We start from the raw sequence: 16,827 nt of genomic DNA on the forward strand, positions 1-16,827 counted from the left end.
ACTCTGGATTTTGACCCATTAATGAAGCAAAACTCCCCCAAGAGGAGGAGGTGCACCCCGGTCAGATCTCCCGTCTCCTCGCCTCAGAAATATCTCCGTCTGGAGCCTTCGCCGTTCGGACAAGTGTCCTCCAGGCTCACCACAGGTTGGCCTTAAACATCCTCATTTTGTTCTTTAGCTTCATTAAACATTGTATTTGTGTGCGTTCAGCCTGGAATATATTGGAATTGCTCGTTAAACGGTGTCTTAACGTTAGCATCTTCTATGCCAAATTCCAGTAACTTTCAACTAGTTGCTGATGCTAGTGTTTTGTCAAGCAGACACCATTTTCACATTGGGATTATGTTTGTTTTGTATTTCTTACTGAAATGGATATGTATGAATTGCAGAGCAAATGTTGCAGAATATCAAACAGGAGTATAAACGGCTGAAAAGACGGAATATGGAGAGTTCTCTCCAGCAAGTAGACTCTTTTGCTCCTCTGGACCTTCAGAATATTCCTAGTGGATCCTTCACATCAGGTCTGTATTAATACTCTATCATGTCTTCTTAGAGTGCTTTGCAAGGCTTGTTAAAAATAAACTGGCGTCAACATGAAACTCAGTGCTTACCATACTTGCCAACCTTGAGACCTCCAATATCGGGAGGTGGGGGGCGTGTTTGGGGCGGGGGACGTGGTTAAGAGGAGAGTATATTTACAGCTAGAATTCACCAAATCAAGTATTTCACATATATATATAATATATATATATATATATGTATGAAATACTTGACTTTCAGTGAATTCTAGCTATATATATATTTTATTTGTATTTTTTATTTTATTATACATATAAATAAAAGACATACTTGAATTTCAGTGTTCTGCAGGCTATCCGGTAGGTGGCAGTATTGTCCTGTTTAAGAGTGTCACAACATTGCTGTTTACGGCAGACGAACTGCTTTACGGTAGACTAAACGTGACTGCTGTTGTTGTGTGTTGTTACCGCGCTGGGAGGACGTTAATGAAACTGCCTAACAATAAACCCACATAAGAAACCAAGAACTCTCTCTGCTTGTTGTGGACTCTACTCTCTAAAAGCCGTAGATGTTATGACGTCATTGGGCAGGCAAGCTGCTGGGAAAGCGGACGTGAGAACGGCTGTCCCCACTCAGGTCCGCATTGAGCTGGAGGGGGCGTGGCCTCCAGCTCCGGCTGAATACCGGGAGTTTGTCGGGAGAAGGGAGGTTGTCGGGAGAGGCGCTGAATACCGGGATTCTCCCGCTAAAAACGGGAGGGTTGGCAAGTATGGTGCTTACACTGGACACCAAATCTGTTTTTTTGCTCACAAATGACACAACTTGGGTATTTCTTTGATTGGTTGATTGAAACTTTTATTAGTAGATTGCACAGTTTAGTACATATTCTGTACAATTGACCACTAAATGGTAACACCCAAATAAGTTTTTCAACTTGTTTAAGTCGGGGTCCACGTAATAAATTCATGGCCGTTTAGATAGATACACATGCACTTAAACACACACACCATTGTAAACTTTTTTTTTTATAAATGGTTGATATATATAGGCTAGTAAGGTAAAGTTTTGTACCTTAAAAGTTTCGGCTATCTTGCTTCTGCAGCCTTCATCAGAGGTGTCACGTGATGTTAGCGTGACGTCATCTGTGACGTGTTATATGGATTGTTCACTTGTCAGGTACAAAACTTTACTTTACTAGCCTATATAAATCAACCATTTATAAATACACATTAATAGGCTAAATGAACATCTTCAACATACCATTGTAAATGTTTGAAAGTGCTTCAAATCTAATATTCTCGCATCAGATTCAGGCCACATCAGGAGGTAGTCCGAATCTGTTTGGAATCTGATCTTTTCTAATGTGGCTGCAGTCTAAGGCCCCTTCTAAGGTTATCCAAATTATATCCCACCTAACTTTATCCTGGTCCATACACACACAATGCCACCGTTTAAGACCCCCTCCCCGGGGAAAAAATGCGCGCATCATAGTTACCTGGAAGTGTATTCTTACCCTGTGTTTCAATGGAGCCTATTGCCACATTTCTTTTAACAGTGAACCTTGCTTGCCTCACCTTTAGCAGCTGTTAGACTGGCCCTATTGTAGTGAATCACACCTGAGCCATCATACATGAATCATATCTTTAATGGACGTGTGAAAGTAAACAATGTGATAAATAACATTTTACAGCAATCAATCTGGGAATCTAGATATCTGGTCAGGACACTGTGCTTGTAGGCTGAAATTGGTGGTCGTACTTGACGGCCGCAACCACTTCATGGCTTCACAATAGTTATGGAGTACTAAACTAGACGTTGAGTAATCGCTCTGCATACAGTCTGCTTTGCCAGTCTAAATGCATTCGCTGTTTTCCGTAGTCTGCCCTTGTCCACGGGAGCCTGCATTCTCGTTGTCTTCCCTTCGACAAATGAACAACGTTTTTCGCTAAGTAGAATCACAGCTGACCTGGACATTTGAAAGTTCTCTTGCCGTTCCTGTGGCACAGCACACTCCTTGACAAACATATCCCACCAGGCTGCCGTTCTTCCAGGGCTTATCCAAAACTGTCGCTCAACTGCTATGTTGTCATCTGAGATGTGTTGTATCCCAAATAGCTGCAATCGCGCGTTTCCTTCTTTTAAGGTATTCATGTGTGATTTCCACAAGCGTCTGTTATGAAGCGGGCTTTGGTGCGTTCTTTCTGACGTCACTTCCTGTGTAGGGCGCAGTCTTTCTGGTGTCACTTCCTCTCTGAACTCAGTTTGTAAACGATCGATGAGTCCATACAAAGCTAAGAACCGGAGATTCAAGAAATACACAGTGCACTTACTCGTGTAAAAAATTATACAAGGAAGGGAACCTTAAACAATGGTTTAGTGTGGCTGAAACGGGGCTTAGGCTATATAATTATTTGTTTAAGGTGTTATCCTGCTTAATGTAGACCGGGCCTAAAAGCAAATGTGACCTGAATGCGACTTTTATGTTTTCTTTGGTCGAGTTATATCATTTGAGTGCGCCGGAAAAGACGGGGCTCGCCAGCGGAAGTGGATACGTTATCACAACGTCCGGTTTTGGCAGCGCTCTTTCGGTTATCAAAGTTTATTCGGCAACACATTTTCAGTGCATCACTAGTCAATAGTGCGCAAATAATAGGCTATATTTAGATAGATACACATACACACCACATTTTCAGGACTATAGAGTGCACGCCCTCTAAATTTTAGAAGAAAAACAATATTTTTCCATTAATTAGCCACACCGCAGATATATACGTTGTGACGATTTTTTCACAAAAACTTGGATTATGATTTTTTTCCCCCCTACTTTTTAAATAAACCAATTAGTACAAATGACAGAGATAATGTTTTTCTATTATTTGATCATTGTTTGAAATGACACTGAATACATAGCATCTTACGCTAAGCAACATTTCTAATTTGTATAATTTTGTTATTTAGACTACCGTATTTTTCGGACTATAAGTCGCTGTTTTTTTCATAGTTTGGGTGCGACTTATGTGTGAAATTATTAATACATTACCGTAAAATATCAAATAATATTATTTAGCTCATTCACGTAAGAGACTAGACGTATAAGATTTCATCGGATTTAGCGATTAGGAGTGACAGATTGTTTGGTAAACGTATAGCATGTTCTATATGTTATAGTTATTTGAATGAATCTTACCATAATATGTTACATTAACATACCAGGCACGTTCTCAGTTGGTTATTTATGCGTCATATAACATACACTTATTCAGCCTGTTGTTCACTATTCTTTATTTATTTAAAATTGCTTTTCAAATGTCTATTCTTGGTGTTGGGTTTTATCAAATAAATTTCCCCAAAAAATGCGACTTATACTCCAGTGCGACTTATGTTTTTTTCCTTCTTTATTATGCATTTTCGGCTGGTGCGACTTATACTCCGGAGCGACTTATACTCCGAAAAATACGGTATATATACAGTAGAGTAGGGATGATACTCAAAACCGGTTTTCCCGGTTGTTTGAAAAGAAAAGAACCGAGTCCTCGGACTCGAATCCCTTTATGAGAACCGGTACCCGTTATCGAGACCACTATAGTAAAGGAAAAGAGTTGATTCTTTATTCCAATCGTGTCCCGGCCAGAAATGCTCCGTGGGACATCACAAGAAATGACGTCACGTAGCTCAGTCATTAGGCGCAGATAGCGAAAGCAGGAAAACAATGGACGGGAAAAAGCGCTCCAAGGTGTAATAAAGTTCAAAACAAAAGCTATAATCCATCGAATAACTTTACTGAGAGATTTTAGCAGGGTAAAACACATGACGAACACTTTTACGACCAACCGGAAACATAGCAACCAGGCTAGCAACGCACCTCCTTTACGGCAGCTGTCGCAACGTTCTTAAAACAACCGCAGCACATACATATATATATATACAACATATCTCCCTTTTTTAACTTTTGTTTTTCTTTCCTTGTAAACAAAACAAAATCACACTGTAGATGTGTTGTCTGTCTAATTATAAATAATGCAGACGAGGCGTGTTGGCTGAGTTCTTGACGTTTACTTTCACAGCGTGGCAACATGCAACACTTTTCGGGGCTACCGCGCATGCTCGTAACTCCCGTTGCATGCTGGGTAGTGTAGTTGTTATATTCTCTAGCTCAGGGGTCACCAACCTTTTTGAAACCAAGAGCTACTTCTTGGGTACTGATTAATGCGAAGGGCTACCAGTTTGATACACACTTAAATAAATTGCCAGAAATAGCCAATTTGCTCAATTTACCTTTAACTCTATGTTATTATTAATAAGTAATGATATTTACACTTAATTGAACGGTTTAAAAGAGGAGAAAACACAAAAAAAATGACAATTAAATTTTGAAACATAGTTTATCTTCAATTTCGACTCTTTAAAATTCAAAATTCAACCGAAAAAAAGAAGAGAAAAACTTAAAAAAAGAATTTATGGAACATCATTAGTAATTTTTCCTGATTAAGATTAATTTTAGAATTTTGATGACATGTTTTAAATAGGTTAAAATTCAATCTACACTTTGTTAGAGTATATAACAAATTGGACCAAGCTATATTTCTAACAAAGACAAATCATTATTTCTTCTATATTTTCCAGAACAAAAATTTAAAAAAAAATTCAAAAGACTTTCAAATAAGATTTAAATTTGATTCTACAGATTTTCTAGATTTGCCAGAATATTTTTTTTGAGTTTTAATTATAATAAGTTTTAAGAAATATTTCACAAATATTCTTCGTCGAAAAAACAGAAGCTAAAATGAAGAATTAAATAAAAATGTATTTATTATTCTTTACAATAAAAATAAAAAAATGTACTTGAACATTGATTTAAATTGTCAGGAAAGAAGAGGAAGGAATTTAAAAGGTAAAAAGGTATATGTGTTTAAAAATCCTAAAATCATTTTTAAAGTTGTATTTTTTCTCTAAAATTGTCTTTCTGAAAGTTATAAGAAGCAAAGTAAAAAAATGAATGAATTTATTTAAACAAGTGAAGACCAAGTCTTTAAAATATTTTCTTGGATTTTCAAATTCTATTTGAGTTTTGTCTCTCTTAAAATTAAAAATGTCGGGCAAAGCGAGACCAGCTTGCTAGTAAATAAAGAAAAATTTAAAAATCGAGGCAGCTCACTGGTAAGTGCTGCTATTTGAGCTATTTTTAGAACAGGCCGGCGGGCTACTCATCTGGTCCTTACGGGTTACCTGGTGCCCGCGGGCACCGCGTTGGTGACCCCTGCTCATAACATTTTCCCCCCTATAAAGAAATAGTGTTAACTCAATAAAGTGTATTTCTTTTTTTAGCTTTAACTTTTCATTTTTTAGCATTGTAACCACATTTGCAAAGAACTTTTCTCTTCATAGAATGTTCTTTCAATAAAGAAATAAAGTGCAAAAATGTCAAAGCATCATAACAAACAGTTATGTCAAATAGCAGCCGAAGTGCACTTTTTGGAGAGCTGTATTATTTTCAGTTTTGTGCCCAAGGGACTGATTTTATTTAACACTATATTATTATTTATACACCTATAGTGATCACAGAGACAGGTTGTTTTTGTGTTACTGTATATATTTGTTTTTCTGAAAAATCCCACTTAATATACTTTGGGTAACAACAGTCAATATTTATTTATTTTATTTTATTTTTTTAGGTGGGTAACAGTCAATATTTATTTATTTATTAGATTTTATTTTTTTATTATATAATAAAAGTGAGCTTTTGTTAAACCAAATATTGTGTGTTTTTTTCCATATACAACAACCTATCTGGACTCGATAAGAGAATCGATAAGGAATCGGTTCGATAAGAGGATTCGATAAAAGGCTCGAACTCGATAATTCCTTATCAAACATCATCCCTACAGTAGAGGCCAAACGTTTGGACACACCTTCTTATTTCAATGTGTTTTCTTTATTTTCATGACTATTTACATTGTAGATTGTCACTGAAGGCATCAAAACTATGAAACCTGTGAAGTGAAAACCATTTCAGATGACTACCTCTTGAAGCTCATCGAGAGAATGCCAAGAGTGTGCAAAGCAGTAGTCAGAGCTAAGGGTGGCTATTTTGAAGAAACTAGAATATAAAACATGTTTTCAGTTATTTCACCTTTTTTTGTTAAGTACATAACTCCACATGTGTTCATTCAAAGTTTTGATGCCTTCAGTGACAATCTACAATGTAAATAGTCATGAAAATAAAGAAAACGCATTGAATGAGAAGGTGTGTCCAAACATTTGGCCTGAACTATAAATCATATTTTTTATGCAATAATTTTCTAATAACTAATTTAAGAACTTTCTCCGCGAGGCAATACGTCTGCTTGAGTAAAATATTTCTTTAAAGAAAAATTGAGTATTGTACATTGCAAGCAAATAAATAAATCAATAAAGATACCAATAATCATTAAATAGTAATACTAATCAATCAGTTCAATAAAGTGTAAACTTAAAACTTCTGTCTTCAATAAAAATGTAGTATTGTATATTGTCTTTATTTTGCAAAGTACTAGTAGCGAAGTCGTTTACAGAATCCGTTCAACTTCCTTTGTTTTCACTTTATCGAAGTACGCATGTAAGTGACGTCAAGGCCACATTGAGGCCTGTTTGCGTTTATGCTGGAGTCTGATAAAGATCACATTTAACCTGTAATCCAGTCAGCTGAGAAAACATCTAATTTCTAAAAAAAAAATCACATTTGGTCCACTTTGGCCTGCAGTGTAAACATAGTCTGTCAGTCCATAATAGCCAATCATTTTAAATCTGGCAGCAGTTGCAACCATTCATGTCTATAACTGTATTAGTGCTGTGTCATCATTTTGTATTAGGGTTGTCACAATACCAACATTTCTGTAGTCAATACCAATACCAAAAAAATAACTATTATTTTCACAACTACAATTTTAAAAAAAATGGACTTTTAAATTCACTACTTTATTGAAAACTGTTTCACAGTGTCAATTATTTAAGATCACTGTGCTTCAGTATCTTTTTTTCACAGTATTTAAATTACAGTGCAAAAAGCTATTTTTGACTCTGCTATACAAGAGGTATAGTTTCCTCGTGTATAGAACAAGAAGTAACTACATTAAAAAAAGAACAGCAGTGGCCTATAACCTTCCAGGTAGGGCTGGGCGATATGGCTGAAAACTGTATAAGGATGTAAGTGTTTTATATTGGCGGATATTCTTTATGACCTATCGAAAATAAAGTACAGGAGAAAACTATATTAAATGTGAAAATGTTTACTTCTAATGTAACTTTCCTCTCATTATTAGGGACGGCGTGGCAAAGTTGGTAGAGTGGCTGTGCCAGCAATCGTAGTGTTGCTGGTTACTGGGGTTCAATTCCCACCTTCTACCTTCCTAGTCACGTCCGTTGTGTCCTTGGGCAAGACACTTCACCCTTTGCCTCTGATGGCTGCTGGTTAGCGCCTTGCATGGCAGCTCCCGCCATCAGTGTGTGAATGTGTGTGTGAATGGGTAAATGTGGAAATACTGTCAAAGCGCTTTGAGTACCTTGAAGGTAGAAAAGCGCTATACAAGTATAACCCATTTATCATTTATCATATTATAATCCCTGCTGCTATAGAGGTAGAAAGTCAAAGAAATGTCAACACAACCATGGAAAACACAAACAGTGTAAACCCAATTCTGAAATCACATTGAATATTTAACAAAAACTTATTAAAATTAGGGGGCAAAAATAAAGAATATGTAAGAAATGCTTAAAGTGTGAAAATGTAAACAGAAAACTGAAAATATATTTATAGTGGAGGTGTCAAATTCTCTTTCACTTACTACGTTTCCATGCACTAAGTTAGTCTGGTTTCTCAAATAGTTCCGTTTTTTGTATTTTCACACCTACGTGTGAAGTTCAAGTGTCCATCCACTCTTTAATGCAAGGGTGCCCATTACGTCGATCGCGAGCTACCGGTCGATCGCGGAGGGTGTGTCAGTCGATCGCCAGTCGGGCATTAAAAAAATAGACCTAAAAATTAACGATCATCAGTCTTCACTAAGACGTCACATTCGTCCCTTAATTGACATTCACGGCACCCGAGGGTCTTGTGTAGAGATGATGTTCGAAAACCGGTTCTCCCGATGCTTCGATAAGAAAAGAACCCATTCCATGGATTCGAATCCCTGTTTGAGAACCGGTTTACGTTATCGAAGCCACTATACCGTATTTTCGCGACCATAGTATTAAAATGCGCCGTGTCAGTTACGGGTGCTATTTCTGTATTTAACGCATAAATAAGGCGCAGTGTATTTTTGGGCGCAGGCTTGGTTAAACATACGCTAGCTTGAAACATACGCTAGCATGCATGGACGCTGTTTTAAAAAGGCAGCAGGAGCAAAGCTGAGTTCGGTTGTACTTTATTGAAGTATTTATCAAGGTACTCACATTATTTTTTGATCAATCCTCATCCACAAATCCATCAAAGTCTTCATCTTCTGTGTCCGAAATGAACAGCTGGGCAAGTTCTCCATCAAACACGCCAGATTCCCTCTCCTCATTTTCAAAGTCAGTCTCGTTGTCCATTAGCATAGCAAGCTAGCACAACAGTAAAAGCCGACTTCTCTTGCCCCGTTGTGCGTATCAATTCGCTACCGTGCAGGTCCCCTTCTTCTCCACAGTGTGCTTCACCGGGATGTCGAAAGTGAGCGGCACCTCGTGATGTGTTTGTCGGCAATTTGTGTTTACTGGGGGCGTCCCTTTAGCGTCCTCTCTCACCTGAAACCTTCATCCTTTAACATCTGCATGCTGTCCTCAGTCACATCCGCTTTTCCTCCATATAAACAGTGTGCCGGCCCAGTCACATAACAACTACGGCTTTTGGAACTCAGTGCACACACAACAACCTATCTGGATTTGATAAGAGATTCAATAAGGAATCGGTTCGATAAGAGGATTCGATAATGGCATCGACATCGATCATTTCTTAACATCATCCCTAGTCTTGTGAGATGACGCTGGCTGCTGCGAGATCATTGTTAAGAAAAAATGATATAGAGGAGGGCGAGAAACACTTTTTATTTCAACAGACTCTCGCGCCGTACCTGCTGTCAAAACTCTAAAGACCGACTGCACAGTCCCTGTCTTCACAATAAAAGCCCTGCTTCGTCCTGCCTGCGCTAACAAAATAAGAGTCTCAGAAAGCTAGCGTGCACAAGCTAGCAGGCTACGGAGTTTGCCGCCAATGTATTTCTTGTAAAGTGTATAAAAAGGAGTGTGGAAGCTGGACAAATAAGATGCCAAAAAACAACCACTTTCATGTGGTATTGGACAGAAAGGAGGACTTTTTTTCTCCCCCATTTAAAAATGTGGATGTTATCAGCACTACTGTCTGATTCCAATCAATGCAAGTCATCAGAATCAGGTAATACACCAACGTATATTCTTGTCTTCATGAAAGAAAGGAATCTATATGTGTTAAACATGCTTGTATTATCATTAAACACCTTTAACTTGTTAACAAAAACGTCTCTTTCATAAATACATTTATATGAATGAGGTAGATCCCTTCGACTTGGTCAATTGAAAAAGAGCTTGCCTGCAGAAAAAGTGTGGGCACCCCTGCTCTAATGTGACTATTGGTCATACGCCATGTGCCTCCCGTACACAGGGAGGGGGGCGCTATTTCCTTTTAGCGCGTTTAAATTAATTCCTTTTCCGGTTGACCTATGACGTCACACTAGGTTTGCGGATCCTTACAACTTGTTTTAACCGATGTCCGCTGTAACATTGGCAAATATTAAGTCTCTAATGGCTGTGCTGATGTTAAATAGCAGACTGCATCAATAAATGATCTTAGATTGCGCTACAAATATGACTCTACTACGTAGAATACATCTGGGCGGATGCAGGTTGGATGCAATGAAAGACTAGCGGAAGAGTTTTTTCAAAGGAATTTTTGGATGAAAATCATGGAAACAAAACTTTTGAATCTCTTAAAGTTAATCCAAAAGGCTCTGTGGATTGATGGAAGGAGTTTTAAATCCGAAGGAAAAGACAGTTCGTGCCCCGAATGATATCCAGAGGAAGGTTGCTATTGTTCTGGACTATCTTGCCCGTTTTGCAGAAAGTGAATCCGTTGGCTTGCACAAATGCAGCGTGAAGAGGTTTGTGTACGCTTTATTATTCGCCTTTAATATACAGTACCTGCTCCATTCTTTTTCATCTAATTTGTATTCTGTTTGAGAGTCCAAAATTATGTTTTGTCATTTTACATTTCCTTAGCCACCTTGTTAAATAAATAATTTTTTTCTTTTTCGAAATCTTCATTCAACGGGCTTCCACAAATAAATTAAATAAATGAAATGGGCAACACTGGCTTGTTTTTTGTCTGCTGTGTTAACCAAAGATACTAAAAATTCTCGCATCGATGTCATTTTTGCGTGTTGGTATCGAATTATCAATACTTAAAAAAAACAAAAAAGCTATTTTCTGTTTAACGTGAGCTTGTTCCTCCTGACAGGTTCTAGCTCAGGCCCGTCCTCGCCCACCAGGAAAGAGCAGCCCCTATTTTCCCTCAGACAAGTGGGGATGATCTGCGGAAGACTACTGAGGGAGCGTGAGGATAAAATACGAGAGGAGTATGATGAGATTCTCACAACAAAACTAGCAGGTATGAGGCGGGAAGGCATGCGCTGTGTTTCACCACAATGAGTATAATTTTTCTGCATGTTTGCCCTCCAACAGAGCAGTACGACGCCTTCGTTAAGTTCACACACGATCAGCTGATGAGGAGGTTTGGTGAGCAGCCTGCGAGCTGTGAGTATTTATTTTACAATGTATATCTATAGCCTTTTTTTACAAAAGTTTAGCAAAATAGCTGCGTCACAATCTCATTAGAGTATTTTCATAGTCACAGCATAAAAAAAATTTATGGCCCTCTTAAATATGTTTTTTTTTTTTTACCATAATGATAGCCTTCTAAACAAGTGTTAATTTTGAAAGCTGTTTTTTTTATTAAGTTTTAGTTAGTCTTTTAAGAAAATGTATTTTAGTTTTTAGTCATGTAAATTAATTTAGTTTTAGTCCAGTTTTAGGCGACAAAATTCCTCAACATTTTAGTCGACTAAAATTACAGTTATTATTATTAAAGAGCATCTCAAAAACTAAATTCACAACAAGACCTGCACTCCATGAATATTTCAATAAGTACATTTCACACTAAACGTACTGTGTTATTGTTTTAGCTGTTATGTAGCAATTTTTTTTTCAAATGTTGAATAATAAATGACAAAAATGGTCACAGCAAGAAAAAAAATGGTTTTATTCTAGATTGGCAGGCAAGCTCACCTATGCATACAATAAAAGTAGTGGTAGTCTTGCTCTTTCTGTACTTACTGTCTTTAATAGTAACAGTAATTCAGTATGAGTCATTTGGAAATATTAGTTTAGGCCTATTTACTGTTGCGTAGATGTCCTTATAATTAGCCTGCAGAAGACACTTCAAGTTGGTTGTATTTTTATTGGAGAATATGGAGCCACAGGGTTTACGTGTCTTGTTGTCTACCTTGCAAATGTGTCCATTTCTCTTCTCTATCTTCCATGTGTAGAAGACATACTGAAATGATTTGTGTAACTATACAGTAGGGATAACCTAACTCTCGCCAGATCTTTGTAGTTCATTGAGCTCAACACAAGGGTCTGGGCTCGAAGGTATTGCAAACTCCTTCCAATGAACCAATCAGGATCGCCGGGCGGGATTTCATAGATGTGACGTAGCGCCGAAGCGACTGTTTGATTCAAACAACAATGGCGGCACGAAGCGAGGAGTCGTGTGCTGACATTGATTCTGCTATTGCAACTGTTTTGCGACATCGATCGAATATTAATTATTTAAAAGATGAACAGAGAACTGTTTTGAAGGCATTTATTGGTGGCAAGGATGTTTTGGCTCTTCTTCCGACCGGGTTTGGATTTCCCAGTGTCGCTCTCATCAGTGTCACGGGTTGATTTCCATGTGAGTGGTTGAAGTAGCACGTCATTCAAGATAACGGACAAGTGGTTTATCCAATCACATACAATGATTTTTTTACAAGGCCCCGCCTTCTGAAATAAATCTCCTATTGAGAACTCCCAGATTCATGTGTGGAGCTCAGCGAAGACAAGGATCTGGCGAGAGTCAGGTTACAGTAGGGATGTAACAATATGAGAATTTCATATCACGGTTAAAGTTACCAAAATTATTACGGTGGTCATTATTATTGTGGAATGTGCTCAAAAAGCTTTATAAAGATGACTAAAATAAATAGACACACTGTTAGAAAAAAACACTATTTTGCATTTCTTGTGTTTATATTTCCCTGAAGTGTTTTATCTGTTTTAATAGCTAATATTTTATCGTAGTACTGTAAATATTTGTTTGTACAGTAGCACTTTAAGATTTATTTCAATGAAAAGTGCGTAACAAATAAAATCGCTTCTGTCCTACTCTGTTCAGCGGTACTTGAACGCACCATGAAAATACCTGTCACTTTTCCTCTAAGGAAAGATCGATCATCATAATGCTAAGAGAGCACAGCTTGTGGGTTCAATGTGAACAACTGAAAAATTCAGTTATTCAGACAGTAATGTGTTTATATAAGTTTAGATTGGGGTATGGTGTTTTTAGCGTATGTCTTGTTTTCATGTTAGCATTTAAGCTAGTGAGCTGACACCAGTAAGTCCGCCATGGGCCGTGAGTTCATAAAAATGCAGTTATCATTCTCGGTTTTTAGATCATTTTAATTTAAAAGGGTAATTCTAACCATCAGGAGTGTTGTCGCCGTCATCATTGATAGCGTTTATCGTTACATCCCTACAATATAGTCTTGTTTCCCGGTAAGGAAACCAAACACTATGTCTTAGTAGTGTAGTTTTATTCGTAGTTTTGTTTATTAAAGATTTGGTGGCGACTTGTCCAGGGTGTATCTCACCTACCGCCCGAATACAGATGGGATAGCCCCCCCCCGCCCCCCACGCGGCCCCGAAAGGGACAAGCAGTAGAAGATGGATGGATGGATGGATTACAAAGTTAATTACAGTGCAATGGTAAACAATTTTACAGTAATGAAAAATAAAAGTTAATATCCTTTTTAAATAGTTACTTGGATTATTATGTATTATGCTTCATTTGGTCACAGAATAATGCTGACAATATCGTTTATTGGCAATAATTTGAGGGACAATACAGTAAAGTTTGAAAACTAACATCACCGTATAATGTTTATCAATTATTTATTTAGTTTAAGAGCATCCATCCATCCATTTTCCACTGCTCGCGGAACTCATTTCAAAACCCATAATGACATTTTAAAACCAGTCCCTCCATGATCTTGACTCTGTTGACACTTTAAAATACATTTGATTCGCTTTCAGAAAAGCTTGTTGTTACCCTTTTTATGGTGTTGCCCCTTTTGTTTTAATTTCATTGTTGTTTTAATTCTTTGGGATCATAACGTATCAATTCACTTTGGGATTTTTATATTTGAAAAGCGCTTCATAAATAAGATGTATTTACTTTCTTACAAAAGCTCTGAGTCTGTCTGCATGAAGCCAAATATAAAGTAAATATTTACATTTTAATTTAATGTGTGGCACATTGAGATAAGAATTATGTTGATTGACAGTCTAAAAGTAACATGTCTTCTTTCACTCGTTATTTTTACAGTTTTATGTATTTATGTGTGTAGAATATAAAAGTTGTGTGTTGCAGCAAATTTTATTTGGTGAAATTGTTGTTTTTTTGCTAGGACAGAAGTTCTGTTACTGAAATGAAATCGGTTCTAACTGGAATCCCATGGTTTTCCCTTACTAGATGTTTCTTGAGTGGCAAATAAAATCCGTCCAATCTGCTGGATGCTCCTCCAAGGACTTCGTGGTCTGGTTGGACTTTTCCCTGGCTGTGCCATATCTCCTCCAAGTGGACTTGTTGCCTCGCTCGGGCATCCAGTCTTTGGCTTCCATGTTTGCTGTCTGGAGGTCTCCCTGCTGTCCACACAAAACTCCACCGGTGGCCTCTTCTTATTTATTTGGCTTTCTTCTTTGGATGTCTTCATACGAGGCTGACTGCCACCATCACTCTGGCCTTTTCAATGTTATCTTAATATTGGACATTTTCCTTTTGAACATTTTGGAAAAAGAAATAAACGTTGACAACAGATGCATTTGTTTTTTCAGCTGTTTTGAAGCATTTAATACATCTATTTGTATACACTGTATTTTTTTTTATTTTTTTTTGCTTCACTTTTACTCATTATACCAAAACTTACTTATTGTGGCAAAAAGGAGCTTAAATGGGGAAAACTAATAAAACTGTTTTCAAAAACGTTTTGTAATGACTTTGTTTTAAATCCACTATTGATCATTTCAAAACAAATATTTGAATAAAGTCAGTTTGGACTCAGCAAAAAACAACCTTCACAAACCTCATCTGCACCTCAAACATTGTAGATAATTTTTTTTAGAATAACCACTTTAAAGCATAACCCTGTCTTGTTTTTTTTTTGGTTTTTTTACAAATAATCCAACAAACCATTGGTCACCACAGTTGTATGTAATCTCTCAGGAGAGACTATCAAAGTCATACTAGTTTACTCTGCAATAAAATCAGACTAAATTACATAATTTTCCCGGCTGAACATAAATATCAACGCATTTTTACATTACGTTAGGTTAGATCGAGTAGAGTAAATCGGAGTACAGGGATTAATAATCGAACGAACCTCTTCAATCAGTGACGTATTAAGACCGATGCTTGTGATTTGACAACCTACCGGAAAGGGTTTAGCTAAATAGGACGTATACTCGTTTTTTTTTTGTTTTTTTTTAACCGCATCATTTATGTGATTGTATTCTTGTCTCCTTTTTAACTTTCACAATATCACATGAATGTAACACAACGCGTGTTAATGGAGTATATTGCTTTTGATCAAGTAAGGTAAATCGGGAGTGAAGAGGTTTATAATCGAACGAACATCTTCAATTGGTGACGTTTTCAGAGCGAGGTCTGGGGAGGGGAGGGCGGAAGTAAACCAAGAGCGGTAGCTAAACACGTGAGAGTATCCAAATCTTCATGGCGGTTGTGCATAAACTGTTTTGTGACTGGATCGAGATGGAAGGGGATAGTGACGGGATGTATGAGGAAGGTATGGACGTGGATAGGACTAGAGGGGAGAAAGGAAAGAAGGGGAGTGGAGGGCATGAAGGAAAGTCGAGTGCTAAAAGAGCCCATGAAGAAGTAGAAAAATGGAAAAAGACTGTGGAAGATAATTATAGGATTATATATACAGGTACATTGAAATCAAGTCAAGACATGAATGACATAAGTTTAATGACACGTACTGGTTAAGGGGTTAAAGAAGGACATCGGAGAGGTGGAGATAGCGAAGGTGCTTAGGGACGGACGACTTTTGATTAAATGCAAAAATGGAGAGCAAAAAAAGTAAAGCAATGCGGTTGCAAAAACTGTGCAATAAGATAATAAAGGAAAAAATCGAAGTGGGAGAACGAAAGGGGGCAAGAGGAGTAGTGACAGGAATTCCAAGAGGTGAAAATTTAGAAGAATTGAAAAGACAAATACAAGGGGGAACTGTCAAGATGTTGACAAGAATGATGGCATATAGCAGGGGTCGGCAACCCAAAATGTCGAAAGAGCCATATTGGACCAAAAATACAAAAACAAATCTGTCTGGAGCCGCAAAAAATGAAAAGCCATATTACATGTGTCATGAGATATAAATTTAATTAAGAGGACTTAAAGGAAACTAAATGACCTCAAATATAGCTACAAATGAGGCATAATGATGCAATATTAGTGTACATATCGCTAGCCTAAATAGCATGTTAGCATCGATTAGCTCGCAGTCATGCAGTGACCAAATGTGTCTGATTAGCCCTCCACACAAGTCAATAACACCAACAAAACTCACCTTTGTGCACTCACGCACATCGTTAAAAGTGTGGTGGACAAAATGAGACAGAAAAAGAAGTGGCATAAAACACGTCCTAGAAAGTCGGAGAAAGTTGTAAACAAACTAGACGGTGAGTTCAAGGACCGCCAAAATTAGTAGGACAAAACGGCGCTCGCCAAATACTCGAATCAGTGAAGCATGTTTAATATAAACAGTGTGATTTATAACATTTAGGGAGGTTTGTGTCGTGTTTGTCCTCCTACAGAAACCATACTAAAACAAAAAATTGATTTTTTTTCCCCTCATCTTTTTCCATTCTTCATACATTTTTGAAAAATCTCCAGAGAGCCACTAGGGTGGCGCTAAAGAGCCGCATGCGGCT

At 37.5% G+C, this 16,827-nt stretch overlaps 2 protein-coding genes across 2 annotated transcripts in view; both read left to right on the forward strand.

Moving 5' to 3' along the window:
* LOC133641084 (akirin-2-like) overlaps window positions 1–14,862 on the forward strand; it is a 15,221-nt gene extending 359 nt beyond the window's left edge. The window contains exons 2-6 of the mRNA XM_062034921.1: window positions 1–145; window positions 390–521; window positions 11,021–11,170; window positions 11,245–11,316; window positions 14,351–14,862. The exon at window positions 1–145 is cut by the window's left edge and continues 39 nt beyond it. Coding sequence (XP_061890905.1) covers window positions 1–145; window positions 390–521; window positions 11,021–11,170; window positions 11,245–11,316; window positions 14,351–14,361 — 510 coding nt within the window. The 3' untranslated portion in view covers window positions 14,362–14,862. The remainder of the gene's footprint in view (window positions 146–389; window positions 522–11,020; window positions 11,171–11,244; window positions 11,317–14,350) is intronic.
* A 663-nt stretch (window positions 14,863–15,525) lies between these two features.
* The window catches only part of rars2 (arginyl-tRNA synthetase 2, mitochondrial), a 40,170-nt gene continuing 38,868 nt past the window's right edge, over window positions 15,526–16,827 (forward strand). The window contains exon 1 of the mRNA XM_062034015.1: window positions 15,526–15,680. Within this exon, the coding sequence (XP_061889999.1) occupies window positions 15,672–15,680 (9 nt within the window). The 5' untranslated portion in view covers window positions 15,526–15,671. The remainder of the gene's footprint in view (window positions 15,681–16,827) is intronic.

This window comes from Entelurus aequoreus, linkage group LG23 (genome assembly GCF_033978785.1).
Source record: "Entelurus aequoreus isolate RoL-2023_Sb linkage group LG23, RoL_Eaeq_v1.1, whole genome shotgun sequence".
NCBI classification, from domain to species: domain Eukaryota; kingdom Metazoa; phylum Chordata; class Actinopteri; order Syngnathiformes; family Syngnathidae; genus Entelurus; species Entelurus aequoreus.